Raw genomic sequence first — 24,720 nt, 5'->3', positions numbered from 1 at the left:
GTTCTAACTTTTCTAAAATCATCAGAAAAAATATTTCAAGATGAACTTTACAGAGAAAGCTAATTGTGGAAAATTAAAATCAGGCTTTTTCAATAGGAGAGCTCCTCGATATGGTTGATACTGAATAATTTGAGTTTCAATTGACAATATAATTATGATTTTCAGGATCTAAGCCCTTTGTCGGTCTAGCATCAAATAGAAATTCATCTCTTTCTAAAAGAGATTCAACTCAGTCAACAAATTTGAATTGGGGAAAATATCGTCACAGGTGAGACTATTATGGACCTTTCCTAAGTTATAGCATTCAACACTTACAAACTAAGTACTGCATTTATGCAGTTACCACCAATATTGAGAAGTTTTTGGGAAAGCTACATAAAAGCACAATTAATCTTGAAATAGAGTTTTTCTAAAAAGTAATTAGTACTTATTCAGAACAATTTGAAATTGCTAATTTCAATGTAAAGAGGTGATTGTGATATTAGTTTTTTTGGGTAGTATATCATCATCTGGTGTTCACTCTGAGGCATCAATAAATAATGAAGATTCCAGAATAGTGTTAGGTGAGTATTTTTTCATTCAGAAATATTTTGGTATAATAATGGTGTTCATTTGTAATAGCATTGTCAGAAGGAAGAGGAGAAGCAAGATGTGAAGTTGGTTTAGCAGTAATAAATGTATCACAACCACATCTAATACTTTGTCAAATTTCTGATACCCAAAGTTATGACAACACACTCAGAAAAATTAACATTTTCAACCCTAGCCAGGTAAAATTTCTGAGATTAATAGATAAATATTATGCTCTTTCATGGATTTCCAGATCCTAGTTCCAATGACTTTTGTTGAATCAGCAAATCAGAGCAGGTTGATTGAGAAGGTTAAAGAGCAATTTCCACAAGTCAGTTACACACCTGTTCGAAGAAATACTTATAATAAAACTAGTGGAATGGAGTTCATTCAAGAACTATGTGTTTCATCACAAAATTCTGTCCTACTGGTTCTCCAGTACAGGTAATATATCTGAGGTGTCCAAAATAGATTTAAGCCAGTACCTACTTCATTATATTCGTTTTTAATAATTTTGACGTTATGCCTGCTAATTTACAACACATATCTAAATCTGTTGAATCCACTGATGTATCTAACAAGAATCTTCCAATTCGATCTTAGCTCTGAGATTTGAAATATTTTTTCAGATATTATGCACTTACAGCTGCTTCTGCCTTATTCAAATTTCTACAGAACAATCTCAATATCTTTTACGCAAACAATTCAATCAGAATAGACTACCAGGAATCAGAGGGTTATGCTGTGATAGGTGCGTGTAAGTTCTTTGGAAGGAGTTCCTTTTGATAACAAAATTTTTTAGATGTTTCTACTGCAGACCGTTTGGAACTGGTATCTTCTACTAAGCCCCTTCAAGCTAGCAAGTATTCCACATTATTTGGTGTATTGAACAATTGTTACACGAGGATTGGGGAACGGGCTCTGAGAACCTTACTACTGCAGCCACCATATGTGACTTCCATCATTTTAGAACGTCAACAATGTGTAACTGCATTGATGAGACATCCTGAAAAGCTACAAAGTATACAGGTGAATGAATCTGACAATATTTTTTCATACTATATTACTACCATATTACACTAGATGAAATGTTCGCGTCATTTTTGAAATAATAGTCTGACCTACTGATGTATGTATTTGAAAAGATAGAGATAGTGATAACGGTCTCAACTTTTCAGGTTATGTTACAAAAGCTAGGCAATGTGGATCAGCTTCTGACCCTACCTACCATTGTTATTGACGATTCCCAATCCTGTTCAAACCGTCAATTAAATTACATCCTCTACTTGAACGGCTTAGTTAATCTCATCATTACCTTGAGCGAAGTGGTTTCGACATTCGATCAACAGTTGTTCAAGAATATATCCAAAACGTTGAAAAACCAGGATTTTCTTGATATTAGAGATTCTGTTAGAACCTTGATTCATGAGAACGCTTATGCAGCAAAGAGCCATAATGGGCTGTTGCAGAGATGCTTTGCCATCAAACCTGGTGTAAATGGCCTACTGGATTTGGTGAGAAAAATTTATTCGGAGAGGCTAGACGATATGAGGGAGTATGTGAAAACGCTGGCGGATAAATATGATTTGCCATTAACCTTAGGAAATAACATCACGAAAGGTTATCACATTGTGTTCAGTCTCAATAAGCACCAAAGGATAACAATGAAAAAATCAGATATCCCTAAGGAATTCATTCAGGTATTTTTCATAGACTTTGATTCGATAATATTGAAATTGGTTTTTATTTTTAGGTTTGCCGTTTAGCTGGTAGTTTTACCATGAAAACGATGGAGTTGATCAATTTTCAAACACGAATTGATGATATTATTGCGGATATCTTGAAAATCAGTAATGTGTAAGAGTTTGTTCATTATTATCATTTTTTCCCCACTCAAATCTTCATTTTCTAGATATTTCATTGACTGAACTCATTTTTCAATAAATTTTTTAGGATGATATTCAAGACTTTAACATCGTTCAAGAAACATATGGGCCTCTTCTACAGGTTGTGTGAGGATATAGCCTTAATTGATGTGATCCAATCATTGGCAGAGGTTGGCATAAGGAATAACTATGTCAAACCGACGTTTGCCGATTTCACAGAAGTGAAGGACTCTCAGCATCCAATGCTTGATATGTTAGCCCACGAGAAGCCAGTGCCTAATTTGATTGTAAGTACAATACCTGATCACCTTCATATTTCTGTTCACTTACATTAACTTTTAACAATCTTCTGGTTCATCATGAAGCAAGTTTTTAGCAAGTTCAATTATTTTTTGTTCATGTCTGTCAAAAATGCACACTTCAATGATTTTTTCTTTGGTCTGTATTTGTTTTGAAAGGTTCACAACTAAAACATTGTTTTATCATGCCAAGACAACAAGTTTTATCCAGTGACGTTGCCCTTGGCATGCTTGGCCTTGTTTTTTATATATATTTTGGTTTATTAAGGCAAATTGGCCAGAAAATCTCCTGGCCTGTTTGTTTTCAATATCCCTAACTTTTTTTCTCAACAAACTCATGCTTACTCAGCGAACTAATCAATCCATATTCTCATCAAGTCGTGCTGCCAAAACTTCAACATCCACATCATAACTGGACCCAACGGATCTGGCAAAAGCATTTATATAAGGCAAGTAATGTTGCTACAAGTCATGGCGCAGATTGGGTCTTACATACCAGCATCGTCAGCTGTATTTAGACCTGCAGATCGTCTTTTTGCCCGCGTTTACCTCGAAGACAACATGGAGTGCGGGGCTTCTTCTTTCGTTCTGGAGGTAAGTGGCATGCTATCATGAATCAATGAAACTGTGCACCTGGGATCTTTTCAATGAAAGGAGTTCATACAGAAAAACAATCATCGCTTGATCGGATGGATATAAGTCATGTACATATGTAGGGTGACAATCCTCTTTAGATTTTTAAACGCCAAATCATTTTGAAGACATTTTAATGGATATGGCACAATTTTCCTGTCGGAAGTAGGCAATTGACGGAGTAAATTGAATGAATAAGTTCTCAAACTTGTATTTTCCTTGATATCTCTATAGTTATCACCAATCATTTGAAAACTGTTGTTTTACTTGAACCATTCCATTGGAAATATTGCAGGTGGATTGTGCACCACCCACTCCAGAGCATGATATATTATCTTCTTTCGATTTTCTAGATGAAAGAAATAATATACATATTGTCCAATATAACCGATTCTTCCCTTGTTATAATCGATGAGTTGGCTAGATCGACATCGCTAGAGGAGGGGGCTGCCCTAGCAATGGCCATATGTGAATGCTTCGTTAAAAGCTCCGCTTTCGTATATTTAACGTCACACTTTACATTGGTGACTAAACTGGGTGACCTATATTTGAATGTTAAAAAGTAAGTTGAGAATGATGTAAGCGGTTCATATTGGGCGAAAAATAGGTATTTATTTTAGCTGGTTCATGGAGACCGAAGCATCGGGTGACAGGCCTCAGTCGCTCGAGTTGAATTTCAAGCACTGCATCAAAAATGGGGTAACAAACCTCAAACGATATGGCATCTTCATGGTGAAGAATATCTGGCCATCTGATATTCTAGAAGATGTATACAGTCTTCTGGAACACAATACCAAGACGGAAAAGGTACATAATATGACCATCTCGAATACTTACTGAGTGGAACTTGGTTTCAGGAAGTAAGAACAAAGCAAATATCGAAAGAACACCGATTGAGGTATAATCTAGAAGCGGATTTGCAAAAACACAGAAGCGAAGGTGTGATGATTCCTTCTAAAATTAACGAACTGATGAATTTTTATCATACGGAACTTGAAAATTCGAATATGAAATTTTATACCTACAATACTAACCAGAAAGGAGAACCCTTACAAGGAAATTTCGGTTATTTTGATGATACTGTGCCTGAAGATGTTTTGAGTGAAGCGGTAGATCAAGTTGAGTATTCCCTAATCCAAGAAGATTCCAACGACACTAGTTACAAGAGATTATCTTGCTTTATCGGCGAAAACAGTGAAAATATCAACCTGTTGAATCCGGAAATTCACATATCATACGAACCCACCAACGAAGTGGGAATTAATTACGGTAACTTGAATAAAAAAGTTGATAACAATCCGAATATTAAAATCTTGAGTAATGTGCTCTTGAATGGAAACGATGAACGCGTGGAGAATAATTCAAGTCGTAATTCAAATAATAACGTCGATATGGAATACTATTCGAATCTGAGAAGTTGTTCTCAAGAAACCGATGACAACCTTCAAGATTTCGAGGAAGTTAACGAGATCAATAGAAGCTTACTGCAAGAGATGCAATTTGTTAAGGAAAACTTCAGTTCGGAAAACCTGTACGAGGTGGAAAAGATGGATGACTGTGAAAAACCCAATTTCATGGATTCCCTGGAGAACAGTTACAAACAAGAACAGCACACAGCGACAAATATGCAATTTAAAGAGTGTTCATTCAATTCTTTCTCGAGGGAAGACAATCAGACCGATTTTTGTTTTTTGAAGCCATCCGAGCCGCCTTTGAGGAAACGATTCAATTCGAAATCTCCATTCAAAAGTGAGAGGGAGACTCTGAATGAAACTGATCAAATAACATTTTCCCTAGGATTGCTGCAGAACCGAAACAAAACATCTACGCCTATTATATCCAAGCAGGAACGATCTATGAATTTCACAAACTGTTCTGAAAGTAGGGACGACACTTCCTTCCAATCGGAGAATGGATTTTCGAGAGACACCAGCCAAATTTCATCCATCCTAAACAATCAGCCCTTAAAACAAGAAGATGAATCTGTTTGTAACATATACAAAGAAGACAGTAATTATTATCATCAAAAATTTTCGGAATATGCGAATACAAGAACTCAAATAGATGAAAAAACAACAAGAAATGTTTCTCAGAAGGAAAATGATCAGAAAGATGACAATTCCTTCTTTAATCAAGATGGACATATTATCCCTAAAGTATTCATTTTACAAGGACCTAATAATGAAAGTTTATCATTTGGTGAAGAAGACAAAAAATATGACGACATCTTGGAAGAAACGAGAGAGTTTTTGAGCCATTCGGCTGACATATTTTTCGAAGAGATTGATGTATTAGAAATCTCAACCGAAAATGATCAAACCAACAGGAAATCCCACCAAGAAATTTCTGAAAATGTCATTTCCATATTGAAGGATGAAAAAATTTCTTCCAGACAACAGAAAAACACCCCAAATGATGAAATTGTGATTCAAGGCACACAGCTGACGCTCACAGATAGATTTGGGGTCAATTTAAATGCACCCATTAACATTGAAATGGAGGGACATATCACTCAATCAAATAATTGCTCACTTAAAACCAAAATAAAAGAACATATGGATGAGAACTGTTTGAATTCAGTGATAGCTGACAACAAAAAATATGTAAACGATCGTAATTCTACCAATAACTGTTGTGAAAAATACCCCACTGAACATTTCCAACCACCCAAAAACTTGTTTGAAGAATCTGATTTGGATAGCTACTTGAACAATAATCTTACCATTTCAAAAGAACAGTTAGAATTGAATAAATACCAGAATAAAGCAAATTCATTAGAATATAACATGGACAAAGATGAAAATGGAAGTAAACATGAACAAAATTCCTTCAAAACAGTAACTGAGGAAAAAACTGAGTCCAGCAGAAAGAATACCGTATCTACCAGCCTTTCAGAGGCGAGTAGAAAAAGGAATTTAGAAAATTCCTCTTCCACAACCACTTCACATGGACCTGAAGAACGAATAAATAACATCAAAAATAACCTTGAGATTTTCAACCAAAATGATTTTCATCATTCGAATACGTTCATGGAATCTCCCAGAAATAACGAAAAAATTCAAGTAGACAAATCTCTTATGGAAAACGATGACTCATCTGGTGAAACTTGTAGTGGAGACAAAGGTACTACCAGCATTTCTGATGCTAGTAGGAGAAGAAATTTGGATAATCCTGTTTCTACATCGTCATCTGATGTCCAAAGAATTTACGTCAAAGATAAATACAAGGATTCAGATTCTTCATCCGATATAAGATCTAAAACGAATTATAATAAGCATCAAATAACAGAAATTATCGAAAGATACTCGAAAGATTCTAATGATAATGATGACAAAGAGAATAGAACAAATTCAATATATTATGAAACAGCAGTTGATACAGATCTGTCATCTATAAGCAAACGAAGGAATTTGGATCGTTTTCCCTCCAGGAAGACTAATAGTGATGATGAATACCAAGGAAAATGTGAAGAAAATAAAATGAAAGAGACTGATCACAAAATATTTGAATATTCTACAAATACTTTGTCCGAATTATCCTCGATCCCATTTGAAAGTGATTTGGAATCATCCAATATAAATAAAGGAAAAATTGATACATTTCTCAGCAATACTTCTGATGAAATTGGTGAAACTTCAAAAAATAAAGACGGAAAAAGTAAAATGAACGAAAAATCTGAAGAATTTTCTACATCAATCAACGAAGACTCGTTGAATCCTGACGGAGCTGCTTCAGAAACCTCTGAATCGAGACGAACTACAAAAAGAAAATATCTTGGTTACAGGCGGAGACCTAAAGAACAACAGCAAGTGAAGAAAACAAAAAAAGAAGAAACTAAAAAATGCAAATCGATATTCAAACCGGTTAAGCTAACCAAATATCAGATACGAGAAGAATTCGACAAGCAAGATCAAATAGTTTTGGAAGAAAACCTAGACGTTGAAGCCTACAATAAATATTTGCTTCAACGAATGAATAGACCTTCGATAAAACAGATCCAGAACGCTGAACATATTGCAACATTTCGGAAAACCCAAAATGGTACCATAATACTGCCGACAAAAAAACAAACATATAAACCGAGGAAAGGAACAAAGACTAAAATTTTCGACAGTAACACACTTATCGATGTTTCTATATTCAGCGATCAGAATGCGAGTAAGATGTCCGCATTTTTAGCTTCTAACGAGAGGAATTACAATAGATTTGAGTTCAAACCAGATAATCAAGGTTTTGTGGGTTTCGGTGATGATTCGTTATCCCGAAGTATAAATTTTTGTAGTCAATTCATGCAGAGGAGGAAGAAAGTAGAGTTTAATCGGTCCAAGAGTTTCGGGGAGTTCAAATTTCAAGATTTCACTAGGATAAGTCGAAACGATAGTTTTAGATTGGATGTGGCTGTGCAATCGCAACAAAGTGATTCTAGTATTAATTTTCTGCCGAATGGATTTTTCAAGGAGAATAAGAGCGATATCGATAGAATATGTTCCAAGTATTTGGTTGGTTCACCGCTTAGGTTTCAGAGAACAAACACAAGTCCTTTGTTATAGTATTTATTTCGTTGTGTTAATTCTTGATAGTTTATTTCTGTTCAATAAATAATTCAATTTAAAGGTTTTTTATTCCGAAGAGGATTTTCACTAATCTTTCGTTGGCGTTTTGACCTTGCAGCTTCCGATTTAACGACTCGAAATCGGCTGATTCTAGCTAAAGAAGACAGAAATTATTGAAAAAATCACACAAAAAATACAGACTTAATTCATATACATATAACACCAAGTTCTCAGATTGCAGGGACCGTATGATAATAATAAATGATATTAATTAAGATCTATAACACCCGCTGATTAAAAATCAACAAATGTTACAATCTAAATCAAACAAGCAAACCAACATCGCTCAAACTATGAACAGAATTTTAATATCGTCTATTATTCATATGTCATAATCTTAAAGGTGTTACCAATTTCATGATGAATACAAAGCCCATTTTTAATCTTTGCAATTGAATTTATCTCATTTACCTCGTGACATGGATCAGCTTTTCTATCTGGTACAGTTTTGCTGTACTTCGATGCTAGTAACCTTTCGCATGTAGCGCAAATACAAGAAAATGTCTTAAAGTCGTAAAGTTCTTCATCATTCCAACCAACCAACTCTTTGAAATCTTCTAGAGGTTGAATTGGCAATTTTTGACCCATCAAAAGGTGAAGAGCATCTAAAATATTCTTCAAATGATGAATTAGTGAAGAAATTTTCCTATATGTTGATTAATTCATCCAAGAAACTAAGATTTGAAAAACGTAATGAATTCAGCTAGTTTTCAGTTTATAGATATTTTCTATGAAGAGAAAGATAACGAAACAGTCAATTTTTGAAATGAATTTCAGCTATTTCAAAACTATCAATGCTATAAGTCTGTTCGACTTGTGAATTTGTCTTTAGGTTATTCTTTATATAAGTTATAAATAAGATGTCTAAAACACTGGTGTGTGCACTTGTCACTTTTTGCAAGCATCAACAATTCAGAATATCGGGGATATGGGATCAGTTTCGTGGCGGCGCCACCATGTCATTTGCTTCGTTCTATCCTTGTTCTACCAAAGGAAGTCCAATGATACTCTCTCGTTTTATTTTGTTTGGCTTTGATATCGAATATCGATCAACGAGTTCAAAATATGAACTGGCCCATTTCGTCAGCTGTTAAGGAATATTTGTGATTTACAGTTTAATTTTCGTTGTAAAAACAAATCTGTCAATATTTCAACATTATCGAATAAGGGTTCGAATCAGTATTTACTGTTCTTCTTCAAGATAATTTCCGTTTGACAACATGAATTCGTGAGGGGGGTAATTCAATATGATTTCAATAAAACACAGTTGATTGGCCGAATATCCAATATATTCAGTTGACGGAAAGGGAATTTTCACTACTCAGGAAGAATATTTAAAGAACAGACTCGAATAGAGATATGTATTTCTGATTCTCAATACATGCTCACTATTTACATTACGTATTTCCAATACAGTTTCTTTGACATATTGCTGAAGTTGCCATAAAACTTAGCTATGTCAGTCCCGAATGTTCGTTCATCTGATTTGGTTCTGCCTCAAATTACAACAACACCGAATTCTTAGCTATAATAGTTCTTGATTGTCCATACAGTAAACTGAACTTACTGAACGACATGTTAAATAAATGAATGTTCTACACCCTTTCTCGAAACAAATACATTTTCACACACCAATAATCGCTTATAAATACATATTCTTGAGTCAAATTCTAAGCAGCGCTACCTACAGTGGAAAAAACGAAACTGATCCCATATCCCCACGAAATTAAAAACAAAATCGAATCAGTGAATACACCAGAGTTTTAGACATCTTAGTTATAAATACTATAATAAGAATTAATTCAGATGCATACCATTCGCCCATATGAAAATCAACAAGTGTTGATATTTCACAGATTCTTTTTGTACAATGTGGTCGTTAATTTTGGGAGGAGTAATTATGTTTTTATCGTTCAATTTTCTGCTGATTGCGACCATTTCAGTTTTTTTCTTATCCACGTGAATCTTTCATTTGTCGTAACAAGTTTTTAAGTTTAATTAAATCAACAATATCTGAAACATTCAACAGATTCTATGGGGTTGTTGATAACTATTTTGTCGTTGAGAATTCTTCGAAATTCTTTCCAGTTGGTGGTTGTATCGTAAATAAAGATCTTCTTGGAAGTCTTATTTTTGGAAATTTCCGAATATTATAAATTTGACGACATTGTCAGAGGGTTATTCCAGGTAAAGGCTCTAGCTCACTAATCCGGGTAAAGGATTTCGCCAACAAAATTTCTATTGTCGATGGGGTAGTTTTGTTATATAATAATAAGGGATCAGGGTTGGACTGGCCAAGTATGTAAATTGCAGTCTACCTCTTTCTCTAAGAATTTCGGTAACGTTCTTCCTTAAGATTTATTGCTGAGATTTTCAGAAACACCGTGTTTGGCATTTAGATCACCAATGACTAATACTGTCATAAAGTCTAGCCTGGACTTTATAAGCAGAGACAGAGTTTGTCTCTGTTATAAGGTACTTATACAAATCATAAAAGGTCCTAGACTGTCTGGGATCGTTTATGATTTGTATACCTACCTTCTCCATTGTGAAATGAGAATGAGAGTTTTAAATGGAATGGTAATGGCATATGACCCTCTGACTCACTGGCGTCGCTACAGGGGGGCTAATGGGGGAAATCCCCATATTTCTTTCACAATTATTTCTACCTGATATTTTTTTTCAATTCAACATACATTGTCAATATGCTGATGCTCATATTTGCAACCGACAAATCCACAAGACTGATTGCTGATTCTACGCGTCTTTAGATGAGTTAAGAAAGGCTGATAGGCATTTTTGCATTCCTACCGAGAACTCGTTTCTTATACTTTGTACAGAAAATGTTTTCATTCATTACAGATATTATTCCATTCACAGGGTGTGAATAACTAGTTGGGAAAAAACTTGAGTGGCCAATCCTTGTCAAAACAAAGTGAGGGTATTTCATGAACAATTGTTTTTTTTTTAACAGCCCTTCCACTTCGATACAATCTACTACAGATGGCAATCCATATTTTTTTCTTATTATAGAAACCAGAAACCTGACAGAAATTAAATTGTGCATACATTCTATGGGAGTGAGGAGGCAAACAAAAATAAATTTTGGTGGTGTTCCCCTATAAGATGTCAGCATGATATCCGCCTATTAGGTAAATTCATGTTCGAAGATAATTACAGCCTATGCGACTGACGGTACCTGTTGATAAAAATTCTCAAAAACCGTTACTTTTAGCAAGAAATCACAGTAGACCTCGTTTGTCCAAATTAATAAAACTATTAAAATTTATCTTTCGATGGTATAATATAAATGAGGAAAAAAATTTCGGTAAAACTTCGATTTATGCCCCACCTCGGATTTTAATGATTATTTTTTTATAGATAGAATTTTTTATAAGGAATCGAATAGTATTAGTCTCAATCTGCGGAAACTTATAGTTCGGCAGTTATGATTTTTTGAAATTTTTGTAAAGTGCTTTTTCTCAAATTCGACAAAGTGCCTACGTCAGATTTTTTTGCCGATTTTTTCCTGGATGCAGGAGAAGATACAAAATCTATTCGTACAACTATCAATCCCGGCAAACTTTTAATTTGAGAGAAACGATTTTTCGAAAATTTCATCAAAATACGTGCTATATCATTATATTATCATGAAAAATTATATTTTCACTTTTCGGTCCTTTAAACTTAAATTTCAATCGCCAAAAATGATATTTTCATGTATGAAATTGTTTTTTTACTGTCCTAACCCAACCTAACAACTCAACCTAACCTCAAAATAATTCAGTTGAATTTTTAGCCAAAATTGATCAATTATTCACATTTCTTCCAATGAATTACCTCAAAATCCCAATTGGTTGAGTTCTCTTGAGAAAAACATTCGAATTAATCGAGAATTACAGTGAACAAACATTCAAATGTCATAATTGAGTGCATTTAACGAACATTTCAAAAAATCATAGCTAATGAACTATAAATTTCCGCAGATTGAGATTACTAGCATTCGATTCCTCATGAAATATTCTATCTATAAAAAAATAATCATCAAAATCTGAGGTGGGGCATAAATCGAAGTCGAGCTGAACAATTTTCAGGGGTGGCTTTTTAACTCTTGAAATTATAGGCGAAGACCACTAATTTTTTTGCATTGTCTTGTCCCTCCCATAAAAATGTGCTCAATTTTATTGTAATCGGTTTTCTGGTTTCCACAAAAAAATTGAAATTGCTTTTCAGGAGCCATGCATTTTTAGGGAGCTGTATCTAAGCAGGGGCTGCTGAAAAAAATTTAGTATTACAGACCCACACTATTTTTTGACAAGAAATCACCCCTAAAATTTTCGCAACTATTCATTTACACTTTATAGTATCGTTCATAATTTTCAATTATCTACCCTCAGAAAAAAAGCCTGTCCTGACGATGGCAAATTGGTTAGTTGAATTCGGATCGTAACACTTGTTCATATTCATATCGGCGTATACATCTGAATTAATTCTTATTATTGTATTCATTGCATCCCTGCGTTATCATTCCTTCATTGTTATACATACTTTTCCAAGCAATCTTCTTTCTTTATCCACCTCTTTCATTCTGAACTTATTGAAAATAGAGTTGTACATTATTTTTCTTCTATTCGTTACATCTACATTGTCTGCAATGTATTCCATTGGGGTCATATCTGTGAAAAAATGATGAATGAATGATGAATTTTTTTCTATTTAGTACATGAATATTACATATTTTATATGCATAATATTACCACCGAAATCTTAGTTGAATAATATAGAAAAATAGACTATATTATGAAATACCAAAGTGATGAATTAACAAAAAGGTCATCAAATCGAAAGAAAGTTTACCAAATTTTGAATTCGCTCAAGCCCCATTTCATTTCCACAATGGAAAGGTAGTTTTTAACGACCAAACATTTACCCTAACATAGCTGCCCAGGGGTAGTAGTTCCCTGGTCGACTTTTAGTCTTGTAGGAGACAATAGAGAATACCCCTTCGAAAATGATGTATTTTTTATAAAAAATACCTTTGAGCATATTGCTGAATGGCGGTAGTTCAAATCTAGCATTCTGCCTAGAAAACACCCTTGGTATGCTTATCCAAAGATCAGTATTGATAGGCGGCAGATTCAGTTCAGATTGTAGAGCCAGCAATTCTTCGCAATTATTTTTTTCATTCGTTAGGGTTTTTAGCGCTTCTCCCAGAGCAATCCTTCGCTGAAACCAATCTTCAGAAGATATCCACCAAATGTCTAAAAACTCACCTTCCAATCGAATTCATTATCGTATATTTCCGTTGTCAGTTCTCTACGCAATAATTTCAATATGTCGAAGTCTAAAAACGATTCTACGTTTCGAAAAAGACCGGATTTTTTGGTGTCGTTTAGATTTTGAGACGCTGATTTCTGGACAGCGGCTTCTTCTGCTGATCCAGGTACCAAAGAGGGCCTGGTACTTGCGTTATTGGAGTCTAAACCAACCGTGCCAACCTACAAATGATATTCGAGCATATAACAGTTTTTTTTATTTTTTACGAACCGATATTTTATTGAATTAGATCCATAGGTACATGTTGGTATCAGGTGCCTACCTGTGTTTCTGGATCAGTTGATGTTTGAACAAGTAGGGCCGTAGAACCATTTCTTTTTTTACGCCTCCTTTTACCTCTTCTTTTAATGTAATTTTCGTCATTTTCTTCGTCTGTTTTTCTGTCATCGTCTTCAGGGTCCATGGGTGGTTCATTCTACGTGAGGGAAAATTAATAATTCCCGAGTTTTCAACGCCATCATTCGATTATTCTGAATTTATTTTACCTTGGGGCTTACATCTTTTTGAGTATTCGTTGTTCTTGCAGTTGCTGGCATACGCAAAGCATGTTTAGCTCTGTTCGAATTACCAATAAAACTATCCAGACTGCCTCTTCTAGTAGGAACTTGTTGAATCAAAATCAAAGGTGGATCGAGAAATGCATTACCACCGCATATCAAATCCTGTGAACATTTCATCGTCAGTAAAAATTGCCAAGGTTAATGATCCATTTACCTGGCTGTGACTTCTTCTCAGGTCGAGAACGAGCATCGTTTTTTCTTTGACTGTGGATATAGGTATAGGATCAGGCGTGAAGCACCTTCTTGATCCAGAAGCTCTTGTGGCAGAGCTTGAAAGGGTAGGAGCTGGGGTAAGAGGTCTTGAATCTGTTTCTGTATAGCTGAAACATAACGATGTTTTCAATGTTGCCAATAAATCCACATCATCTCAATTGATAAAATCTCCTAACCAATGAACTATTGGGTGTTTCACGAGTTGGTACCACACATTCAGCATTGACTTGTTTATTTTAAGAAAAAACCTAAGAAGCCGATGTTTGAAAGTGGATTACTCATATACGGAATGCTTTTTGTTATTTTCAAGAAATTCTTGAACATAAATTGGTATTAAAAGGTATCAGAACTTCTTCTTGCAAATGTTAATAATCACCGTCTGAATAGTTCTTCTGGTATAGCTTCTATCACTGGTGTCTGAATGGTGTCATTTTGCTTCGAATACATTTGCAAATGCTCTAGGTTATCTCGAATTGCCGCAATTTCATCTTCATGCAGAATAGTTCTCCTGCTTTCATTCACCTAAAAGCATGGGACATTTATAAAATTTTATTTTCTCATTTTTTTATTTGGGCGATGATACCCATGTATCTTTAGCTCTTCTTAGCAATTCCCTAGCATCTTCATCGGTTGGGTGGTTGCATAGGAGTGAGCATCCATATCTGTAAGGGTTGTAGATACCCGCCAATGGTTTCAAAACGAAAGGTGCAGGTCTGGCGTCTGGTTTGAAGTCTAAATTTTTTCCACTCTAAAATGGGAAGAAAAAACTTCAACACCGGTCTTTAGGAGTTTATTTTGATGACAAGTGAATATTTAATCTCACCCGATTTCTCCTCAACAGTTTCTTCGTTGCACTTGGTGCTAAACCAGTTCTACTTGTGTATCTCATTTTCAAGTGATTGGATTTAGCTTTTAAAATTGACTCACATGAATGATATACCTATGAGTAGGAATAAGGTGAAAATATACATCGACCAAACTTTTGTAGCTAGGCGACGTTCGTAGTATCGTGTTTGTGTCCAAATTACAATAATAGATATTAACTACTTTTGGAGCTTGCTGGGCTGAAACTTACTTTTCTTGCGCGTTTGTTCTTGTTCCTAAGAACGAAAGCGTTATAATTTTGCCCTGATGTCGTTTACGTTTCTAAGAATATTGTATCAGTTATTGTTTTACGTTATTACAATCAAATCCGATTCAAAATCTCAAGCATAGTTTCACAAAAATGCCATACGTAAACTTGCAGCCAATTTCTTACAAGTTAGTGAAAGCGGTTCATTAATCGATATCGAGAAACTGAAAATGTGGCCGAAAGACCGAGAAGTGGAAGCCCAAGATCTACACTCCTGCACAAGATCGGTTTCTGACAACAATGGCTTTTGAACGAATTTGATGTTTTAGTTTCGGTTGAAACAGTTCGTCGAAGACTTCAAGACATCAATCTACTCTCGGCGACTTACTCAAAACCATGAGATATGGATGGTTAGGTACTTGTTTTAATGGACAGAATTGTTGGTTCTTGATGCTACCATGAATACGCAGATTTACATTGAGGTCGAGCAAGTCATTTCCTTGTTTCATGCTGCTATTGGGCAAAATTCCTCATTTAGTTTGGGAAATATCGGGATTTTTTTCTGAGAACGAAGCAGCATTTGGTTCGTTGACTACCTGGATGGATGACCACTCTCTGGTTATGAATTTTAACAAACCCGCAAAAGCTCCTGACCTAAAGTCAGCGCTTTCCTCGTTTTCTTTAGTATTGTCATAAACTAATGACATTTTTCTAAAAGGCGTAATTTGTAATTTAAATGGCCAGAGCCTTGAAAACGGATGGAAATTCTAGGCCCGAAGAGGTATATAGACCAAAAATATTGTCCTCTAGTAAGTGCGATAATTTTTATCCATTTTCAGACATATCCTAAAGGTACCTTGGAAATGAATGAGGACGATATTAAACAATTCTATTTCATAAACAATATCTGCAACTTGAGAGATAAATCACCTGAAAATGGTAAGGGCAAACAGACCAAAATACTGTCATTGTATAGGGTTGTCCTCAAACATTGGTACTGGCAATTTTAAACCAAACATCCTTTTCCAGTAACAAAATTGATCAAGTACAGATTTTTAAAGAAGCAAATATACACTTGGTCTGGACAAACATTGATTGCCGTCCAACCTTACACCTCAAACTCGGAAAAACAGGTAGACGTGTGATAATTGCGCATTTGATGATTTGCCACAATTCAACCCTTCAGGAAGACAAGGAGAACGATCCAAGCGTAGGTGCGGTTGTTTCCAGGGCCCTGTTCAAATTGTCCAATAAACTGGGCAAAATCAACCAAATAATCGTGATATCCGGCGACAGTGGTTCTGGAAAAACGTATTCTGGCTATCAGGCATTGAAATATCTGGCCTACCAGCATTCCTACTACGAAGGCGATGATTTGAACGATATTTTGCGGAAAACTTGTTCGGCTGTTACGGTCCTGGCAGCTTTCGGTAAGGATGTCAAAATGGGAGGTGTCTATATTTCAGCAGGATATAGATTATAGCGAAATAAGCCATTTCACAACAAGCTCCCATGTAAAATTTGTGAAAGGATGTATTACAATCGGAATTTGGTTCTTGGGAAACATCCTATACAACTTTGTACTGTTCTTATGAATGGACACGTAATTTTATTGGTAATTTCAAAGCTTCTATATTAGATTTTTTGTGAACTGGTTTATTTCCACGTCCAACAATAGTACATTCTTTTGAAATGAGAAATTTTGGCGTAATAACGAGCTCGTTTCTTACATGCTTGCAGGTAATGCCTCAACAATTCACAACTGCAACAGCTCTAGGTTTGGGAAATTGACTCAGATGCAATGTGTCAACGGAAAATTCGTGGGATCTTACATTCAGACTTACCTGCTTGAAAAATCCAGAGTTTCCGGCCCAAACAGAGGCGAATCAAACTTCCACATTTTCAATCAGGTATTCCTGAATCGTTCACTTCTAAAATTCTGAAAAGGCGACACTGAAGAGGAAATACTTTAGCTCCGTCCAAACAAAACCTTGTTTTTTTATCATTGAAGGTTTTGAACGATTTGGACGAAAATGTACTGGAGAAAGTGTACCTCAGTAAAACTACAGAGTATGCCATATGTCCAAGAATGACCTACCAACGAAGTAACTCTTTTTCTGACGTCGTGGAAATGATGAATTTCCTCAATATCAAGGAGGTCAATGACGTATTGCAGATATTATCACTCATACTCAATCTAGGCAATATTATCTTCACTTGTAATGATGAAACTCTGGTTATACTTCAAGGTAAAATTATTGTCGCTATGTTTGTACAAATTCTACATTCCCTGACCTCACGGTTTTGGTTCAGAACTACACCCATGAATCGAGCTATTGAATCAACTATGAATTTTCCAGAATGTAAGCAGTATTTGAATTTTTGCGCTTGGATTTTCCAATGCAGCACTTCAACTTTAGCGCAACTTTTCACCAAAAGATTGATAGCGCCAAAACTTAGGAGAGGTACGTTATGCTTCACTTCTTGCGCTAACATTGAGGAGTGCAACGAGAGGAAAAACAGCCTAATGCGATTTTTATACGAGAAACTTTTCAACTGGCTGGTGGGAAAAATAAACGAACAAACTTATTATAGAAAAAAACACGATTGTTTGGGTAAGAGAGGGATCTGGAAAAAAAACGTTCTTAAATGAAATGCTTGCAGGAATTTTAGACATTTATGGTTTTGAAATTTTCACCCACAACACTTTCGAACAGTTGTGTATTAATTATGCGAATGAAAGGTTACAGCAATTCTATATGAACGATTACTTCAACAAACAAGTTAATTATATGTACGAAAAGTGTGAGAAGATCGTCAAGTACGATATGTCGAAGTACAACAAGAGGATAAGCCTTCTAGATGGAACTATATCCGTTTTTGGTATTCTGAATGAGGTACGAGTGAAAATATCTTGATTCATACTGTGAGGAAGTGGATACTTTTATCTCTACAATAATCCACATAAAAAGTAGATTGACTTGCTATTTGTAAAGATAACTGATTTTGAAGAAGATATAATTTTCTGGTTGAGTTGTCCTGAACTCACACTTTTCTAGCTAGAGTCAGTAACAAGAGCAAGAAGCAAGTTTTCATTAAAACTATCATAAAAAAGGATAACGCCTTCATTGTTGAGGCAGGTAAATGCTCCAAATTGATTCACTCACTCTGAGTACCTATAGAAAGACCATTCTCTCCAGTAAGAGTTGATGCTGACCATGATTTTGGTCTTATTTGACCTCTTCGAGCAACACAAACCAAAGAGTTTGGAGCAAATGGATTCGTGCTGCAATATTCACTCTGACAGAAAATATAACTGAAATCATTATCATCATCTACTCCTTGACGATGAAATGTTCTTTTTGTTGATATTCCGAGTGATGGTAGCTGGCTAGTTCCATTTAGATCGATTTTTATATCAATGGATGTTAATCGATTTATATTCTTTTTCAAGGAATGCCTGGTTAAAAGGTATAACACTGACAGATTCATAGCCACCAGGCTGTCGAACTGTCTGAGAAAAAATGATTTTTTCATCGATAGAAAGGATTACAGAAGTACTAAATTTTCCATAAGACACTACGCTGGAGTTGTTGAATACGACAGTAGATCCATGGTCGGCAAAAATAGGGATAAAGTACTAGTCAGTAGGTATACCTGGGAAGACTCGTCTAAAAATTTATTTCCAGCTGCCGGAAGAGATGATTTTGTTCTTGAAAGAAACCAAATTGACCCTTCTGTCGGAAATATTGAACTTGGAGAATGAGGATTCGCAAGTATCCCACAGCAAAACACTATTGGCGAAGTTCAAGGTAAAATCTAAACCAAAATGTATTCGAATTCGATAACAAACAATCAGTGACCAAATCATCCTCCGCAACCATATGAAATATGAATATTGTGCGTTATTTTTCATCCTCACTATGAGGTGGTCATTGAGGGTGTGGCAGTAATGTCGGATGGTTTTCAAAAATCACATCAAAATCGTTAATTTTTCCACAAAGAAGTATTGGCACACTGTCGAGCCCTGTAGAGTAGAGTTTCTTATGCTAGGGCCTAGGGATTTTCAGAAATCTCTGGACAATTTAATGGTTTCCTTAAATGAAGCAGACACGCATTACATCAAATGCTTAAAACCCAACCAGAACCAGCTTCCGAATCGTTTCGATGACTCATTCTTCATGGAAGAATTAAAATACAACGGAATCATCGATACCTTGGATTTAGAGTTTCAAAATTTCTCCACAGTGTGAGTATATGCTCCTATGAAAATATCTAATCTGTAAAAACTCGCATTACTTCCGTAGGCTTTCGAAAACGGATTTCTCGAAGAATTTCGACTTGATGATTCTGCAGGAACTGCGTGGAGTGAGTTAAATCACTCTTTAATCATTAATAATTATTTTCGTTCGTTCGTTCAGTTACTGGAAGGAAAGGTGTATGTTGGAAGGGACAAAATTTATTTCAACGATGACTCATTTTCCTTGATTCTGAAGTATAAAATGATCTTGATGGCTTCCTCTGTCAGGAAAATTCAGCGATTGTGGAAGGCTAGAAGTAGAAAACGACACGTGGCAGCTAGTAGAATTCAGCGGTGTATGTTTAAAACAAATACTCTTAGTCATCCCCAATATTGTTTTTAACAAGGTTTCAGAAAAAATCTAACGAAAAATTCATATTTTTATGATGAGTCCATCGATTCCATTTTAGACCAAGTGACTGTTATAGAAAATGCTGATTTCAAATCAGCAGATCGGGAAGATAAAAATAAGGATGCTAGGTCATTAAAAAATTCAAGACTGATATTCAAGGCAGAACGATTAATTTCAAGGATAAAAATAGCAGAGGTACTAAATACTTGATACCTGAAATTCTAATTATTGAATATGCTCCAATATCTGTTTTAGGTTCCAGTACGATTCCACATAAGAAAAACGTGTCTACCTTATTCTTATGTTTTACCTATTGACGAACTGCCGAAAGGACTTGTTGATATTTTCTAGATTATTATTGAATTTCTGATGTTTTCAACTGTTTTATACATTTAATATTTTCAGATGTTATATGTGGAAAGGATATTATTTAAACTTCGGAGTCCTCGAAGTGTATAACAAAATAGAAAATAATTTTCAGATAATTTATTGAATCTTCAATTTAAAATGTGTCTTTACAACTAAGAGATCAAATAACAGGTGATATCTGATAAATCAAATACCTATATATCCTATTTGGGAACTTTTAGCAGTCAACAGATGACAGAATGAACAAGCACATTGTTCTAACGTCGACTTTGTAAATTAAGTCTTCTGGCCATTTTCATGGAAACACATGACTAGAATTTTTCACTCTTAATAATTATAACTATTAATTGTTTTGATATTCGTTATAGTGGAAACAATAAAATTTTCACAAATAACAGGTTACAGCATGTTCCAAATACTAAAATATCTTGATATTTCAATCATCAATGAGATTTTCTTATATTATAAATGGTAATCTGAAAGTCAGATCATTTTTCAACATTTCTAATAAGGTTTGCTTTAACTATATTCTGAAATTAACTATCCAAAACTATTTGGAGGTCCTAATTTCAAGCTTATCATCATAATCATCAATTATTTACTTTTTACTTGTTTTCATACAATTTTATACAGCTTGTTCACACTGCCAAAAGTTATAAAGAAGCGTCATGACACTATAATGGCTTGTTGCAATTTCTGGAAATCTATCCTACTAGGAAATAATCGGAATCCCACTCACTCAATGGTAGTAACTATAATTTAGAATATTTTTTTCAATACTGATAAGCTTCAACAATAAATAAAAGCAAGGTTTCTTCTTTTTCTTGACATCTGATTTAAGCACCCAAGATATTTTGATAATGCGACTTTATGCGATAAAATTGGTCAACATGATAATAAGATAAAAAGTATGTACAATATCAAAGTTCAACAAAACAAACAACAATAAAATCAAGTCTTACAAACTAGGTACTTGGATTCAAACTTAAATGTAAATCACAATTAGAGTAAGCATTTAAAATGAACAAAGGATTTTAATTGAAAAACCCAAACTACAATAATAAAAATATAAATTAATAGACCGAATTCTAAATATGTATAAATAGTTCAGTTGGAGCAGTTCACTTGATATTGAGTATTTCAATTTGCACTGAGCAATGGAAAACAATATGCATATATGTCGATTGATCAGTTTTCTCATATTGCTATAAAGACATTTTATTCGAAATATTTGATTTTTTTTTCTGATACTCTTCGTTAAAATTTTAAATTGACCATAAACAGATGAGGAAAAGAGCTATAATTTTATTGTCTTACTAGCATGATAAAATTTCAAGTTTTCCAATAAGTAATGAATTGTCAAAGTTTTATTGCATTATTTCTAAAGATATGGATTTTCAATTAATTGAACTTTCGAATAAATATATATTTTAAAGGCGATGTCGTTAGATAAATAACTATTCGAAATATATCCTAGTGGCAGGTAACTTGAGATAGTTTAAATGAAAATTCGTACCTTTGATAAAATTTCTGCACAAAAATGAACAGCATAAGGTAGTGCGGTTAGCTCGGGTGGGTTTTCCTCGAATTTTCACCGATCCTGTGGAAAACGCAGCCCCCTCAAAACTTTAGATTGCTGAAAAAAGACAAGCCCATGAAAAACTTTGGAAAATTTCAAACATATGTTATCATTGCATCCATTAGAGTTAGAAATAACTTACTTGATACTGTTGCTCATTATCTATTGTCCCAACTACAGCGACAATTTGATACTGTGTGGCTTTCATAGCTGCTTCACTCTTCCTCAACAACCTCAACGATGCATTCGCGCTGCTTGTATCGCCAAACTGCGCCATCTGTTGTGGGGAATGACTAGGATCCAAAACTAGCATCACCAAACTGCCATCGCGATGTATTTCGATGCCCATTATCGTTCGACTATGCCCTTCAATTTTGGATGTCTCAAAATGATTTCATCTTTTGCTAATTATTTAAAACCTACCTTGATGTTGTAGATATAAGGGTGGCGTGAACTCGCCACCGATGGAATTCTCGAAGTATTTCAGCACCCAATTGAACATTTCTGGGTGGGTTCCACCAGGGCCGGTAGGTTGATGGAAGTCTACTAATTGACATTTGATTCTCAAGAATGATAAAAGAGTCACAACCTCGGTTGCCCCGATCCATTTTCTGGTGTTGACCAGTCTACATTCCAGCTGTTCAGACCCCTAATATCAAATTTAGCTTAGCCACTTTCTGGTTCGTGAATATACAGTGCAATAAAAAAAAATCCATCTGTTTCCTTGAGCATTGTGACCTTCAGTCACTAGTGATCAATGAACCATTATTCACAGGACTTGCATATTATTTACTTGGATGATTTACCAAACTCATTTGGTAAATGAAATTGGTGTGAATAATAGCCATCATAATATGCTTGTTGAATAATATACTATTAATTTCATTTCAGACGAACTAAGCCAAATAATACTTCTTAAAAAAAAATTTTTCTTGAATATATGTAGATGCTCACTTTGAATAAAAAATGCATTACATTTCAGATCTTTTATCCCTAAAACGCACCTGAACATCAAATCCTTGTGACCAAGCCTGTTCAATAAGGGATTGCAACCTAGAAATACTTGGAACAGCACTTCTGGGAGGTTTCTCAGTTTGCCACAGCCTATACAGACGTTCGTTGTAACCAGTGTGAGTTAGTAGGCTAGAAATCAGCATTTGCGTATTTCTATAGCCACAACCCCATCCTTTATCGCCATAAGATGATGCAAAATGATCTACGCAGGTACATAAGAGGGTCCGTACTACGTTCTGTGCATTTAAACTCATGGCACGTACCCTAGGAACCTTTCAAATTCGAAAAATCAATGAAACATCTTTGTTGTCAACTGCTAAATTACTTACTATACTTCTAGTAACGGAACTGAAGTCATCGATTCCACTACTTTCGGCTGCCCTCAAATCCAGAGTTCGTTCGTAATAATCGGAAACACTCATTTCACCAGCGTATACGGCTCTTTGCATATTCGTAACACATTGTTCTCTGAAGTTTCCTTGGTTATCCATCCCGTACTGGGCTCTCAACAGTTCGAATTCTTTTTGCTCTCTTTCTCTCAAAGCAGCTTTCTCGGAATTGCTAGGGGAATTACCCATAAAATGAGATTCAACATGTCTGGCAGCACTGGTCTGAAATGAAAATAGAGATTTAATGACCAACTCCATCATCAGATTTGATAAAATTCACTCACATTATCCTCGCCATCAAGGCTTATTCCACAAACCGGGCAAGTCCTCCTTGGTGGACTTGCAGGAGAAAGAATATCTTTATGCTCAATGTTCACATGTAACTCTAGATCTGAAGACAACTTAAAATTTTTTACACACAAAGGACAAGAAAAAATTTCTTCCTTTGTTTTTGAGATAGAAGGCGAGGTGAGGTCAAAATGTCTTCTGAAAATCCAAAAATATTAATATTAGAGGCATATTTGATCATATTCACTTTACCTATTAACATGTTCTTGTATCTCATCAGGACTAGTACTAGTAAAACTACAAAGAGGACACTGCAATTTTGACATGGAATTTTTCAATTTAAGGTCCAAACTAGATCGTAAAGGGGAACCATGCCCATGACTGAATCTTTTAGGGCTGAAATCACCTCCTCCATTGACCTGAAAACTTGATATTTTGAATTTGACAGGTACTATTGTCAATGCGATATTACCTTAGCATTAACATTGATATTATTTATATTTGCTTTCAATGAACTTGAGCTACAACTAAAACTATTCGAATGACTAGGAAAAGACGGAATGTTTGATTGATCACCATGATTTAGCATGTCTCCATTATATTCACTGAAAAAAGGAGGTAATTGAAGTTGATATAGTATATCAACATAAGTAGAGCAAATATATACCTTGGACTAGTATCATCTATGAAAGTCATATTAACTTCTGATTCAGGAGAAAGGAAATCTAAGTGAGCCTGATTTACATGAATCGTTAGCTCAGATGCTGATACAGCAGTAAGTCCACAAAACGGACAGGCCCCCTTGCCATCTATATGCTGAGAATGGGTATGTTGTCTGAAATCTTCCTCTGATAATTCTTCTGCACCGCAGATTTCACAGCCATAAGCCATATTTGGTTGATAACTGGCCATTTTTAGCAGATCAGAATTTGTTTCAGGAGAGGAGGTTAGAATAGATGAATCAAGAAGTATTATTCAAAAAAATTCAGATAGTATTCATTATAGCTTCGTGATGCATACAGGAAAACTGGGTTATTTCCACGAAGAAGATTTTCTTAATGAACGAAGAAAATTGAAAATTGGGAACGATCGAAATGACCTACTTAAATAGTAACCGCCACAGAACATCAATTAACCGCAATAGAAATGAAAAAATTTAGCAGAAAAAAAACTGTGCGTGTTGCAGAATATTCTTCTTTTAACATTACGTTAAAATTAAAATGAATTACTGAGAATACTGAGTTTA

General features: G+C 35.0%; 4 protein-coding genes across 5 annotated transcripts; 2 read left to right on the top strand and 2 right to left on the bottom strand.

The window, feature by feature from the left end:
- The first annotated feature begins 25 nt into the window (after positions 1–25).
- On the top strand, positions 26–8,001 carry LOC123317403. Its single transcript, XM_044903918.1, has 14 exons — positions 26–113; positions 166–268; positions 499–563; positions 622–770; positions 824–1,014; positions 1,200–1,321; positions 1,373–1,599; positions 1,749–2,270; positions 2,324–2,427; positions 2,524–2,743; positions 3,134–3,349; positions 3,742–3,950; positions 4,009–4,195; positions 4,246–8,001. Exons 1-14 carry the CDS (start codon positions 41–43, stop codon positions 7,936–7,938), a joined length of 6,081 nt encoding a protein of 2,026 aa, XP_044759853.1. The 5' UTR covers positions 26–40; the 3' UTR covers positions 7,939–8,001.
- Positions 7,954–15,024, bottom strand: LOC123316787. The gene is made up of 11 exons (XM_044903013.1): positions 14,935–15,024; positions 14,695–14,859; positions 14,488–14,633; positions 14,053–14,218; positions 13,824–14,000; positions 13,601–13,753; positions 13,275–13,499; positions 13,038–13,227; positions 12,550–12,677; positions 8,413–8,616; positions 7,954–8,095 (listed from the first exon to the last, which is right to left on the bottom strand). Exons 1-11 carry the CDS (start codon positions 14,998–15,000, stop codon positions 7,997–7,999), a joined length of 1,719 nt encoding a protein of 572 aa, XP_044758948.1. The 5' UTR covers positions 15,001–15,024; the 3' UTR covers positions 7,954–7,996.
- Positions 15,025–15,877: 853 nt separating this feature from the next.
- Positions 15,878–20,060, top strand: LOC123317406 (unconventional myosin-XIX-like). 2 transcript variants are annotated; one of them, XM_044903922.1, is made up of 14 exons: positions 15,878–15,964; positions 16,023–16,122; positions 16,213–16,316; positions 16,370–16,613; positions 16,924–17,093; positions 17,195–17,432; positions 17,544–17,798; positions 17,848–18,080; positions 18,638–18,820; positions 18,873–18,995; positions 19,254–19,432; positions 19,491–19,551; positions 19,605–19,779; positions 19,831–20,060. In XM_044903922.1, exons 1-14 carry the CDS (start codon positions 15,920–15,922, stop codon positions 20,043–20,045), a joined length of 2,325 nt encoding a protein of 774 aa, XP_044759857.1. In that variant the 5' UTR covers positions 15,878–15,919; the 3' UTR covers positions 20,046–20,060. The 2 variants fall into 2 exon arrangements, with proteins under 2 accessions (XP_044759857.1, XP_044759858.1); XM_044903923.1 differs by having other exon boundaries at positions 19,838–19,979.
- A 246-nt stretch (positions 20,061–20,306) lies between these two features.
- LOC123317407 (zinc finger-containing ubiquitin peptidase 1-like) lies at positions 20,307–24,596 on the bottom strand. The gene is made up of 9 exons (XM_044903925.1): positions 24,142–24,596; positions 23,947–24,079; positions 23,727–23,893; positions 23,471–23,672; positions 23,127–23,408; positions 22,788–23,069; positions 22,207–22,432; positions 21,926–22,149; positions 20,307–21,840 (listed from the first exon to the last, which is right to left on the bottom strand). The coding sequence occupies exons 1-9, from the start codon at positions 24,384–24,386 to the stop codon at positions 21,796–21,798; spliced, it is 1,806 nt and encodes a 601-aa protein (XP_044759860.1). The 5' UTR covers positions 24,387–24,596; the 3' UTR covers positions 20,307–21,795.
- Positions 24,597–24,720: the final 124 nt, after the last annotated feature.

Source organism: Coccinella septempunctata, chromosome 7 (genome assembly GCF_907165205.1).
Source record: "Coccinella septempunctata chromosome 7, icCocSept1.1, whole genome shotgun sequence".
NCBI lineage: Eukaryota > Metazoa > Arthropoda > Insecta > Coleoptera > Coccinellidae > Coccinella > Coccinella septempunctata.
This window is presented reverse-complemented; position numbering and strand designations above follow the sequence as displayed.

What these genes read in the sequence shown, in the direction of transcription:
- LOC123317403 (XM_044903918.1), top strand. Translation starts at nt 41, where the DNA reads ATGAACTTTACAGAGAAAGCTAATTGTGGAAAATTAAAATCAGGCTTT. An exon ending in AGAGGGTTATGCTGTGATAG is followed by an intron (nt 1,322 to 1,372) that starts GTGCGTGTAAGT and finishes AAAATTTTTTAG; the next exon opens with ATGTTTCTACTGCAGACCGT. An exon ending in AGCCAGTGCCTAATTTGATT is followed by an intron (nt 2,744 to 3,133) that starts GTAAGTACAATA and finishes ATTCTCATCAAG; the next exon opens with TCGTGCTGCCAAAACTTCAA.
- LOC123316787 (XM_044903013.1), bottom strand. Translation starts at nt 15,000, where the DNA reads ATGAGATACACAAGTAGAACTGGTTTAGCACCAAGTGCAACGAAGAAA. An exon ending in AACTGTTGAGGAGAAATCGG is followed by an intron (nt 14,860 to 14,934) that starts GTGAGATTAAAT and finishes TTCCCATTTTAG; the next exon opens with AGTGGAAAAAATTTAGACTT. An exon ending in CCAGAAGAACTATTCAGACG is followed by an intron (nt 14,219 to 14,487) that starts GTGATTATTAAC and finishes GTTATGTTTCAG; the next exon opens with CTATACAGAAACAGATTCAA.
- LOC123317406 (XM_044903922.1), top strand. Translation starts at nt 15,920, where the DNA reads ATGGCCAGAGCCTTGAAAACGGATGGAAATTCTAGGCCCGAAGAG. An exon ending in TACGGTCCTGGCAGCTTTCG is followed by an intron (nt 16,614 to 16,923) that starts GTAAGGATGTCA and finishes ACATGCTTGCAG; the next exon opens with GTAATGCCTCAACAATTCAC. An exon ending in AGCTAGTAGAATTCAGCGGT is followed by an intron (nt 19,780 to 19,830) that starts GTATGTTTAAAA and finishes GTTTTTAACAAG; the next exon opens with GTTTCAGAAAAAATCTAACG.
- LOC123317407 (XM_044903925.1), bottom strand. Translation starts at nt 24,386, where the DNA reads ATGGCCAGTTATCAACCAAATATGGCTTATGGCTGTGAAATCTGCGGT. An exon ending in GCCTTGATGGCGAGGATAAT is followed by an intron (nt 23,409 to 23,470) that starts GTGAGTGAATTT and finishes TTTTCATTTCAG; the next exon opens with ACCAGTGCTGCCAGACATGT. An exon ending in GTTCCGTTACTAGAAGTATA is followed by an intron (nt 23,070 to 23,126) that starts GTAAGTAATTTA and finishes CGAATTTGAAAG; the next exon opens with GTTCCTAGGGTACGTGCCAT.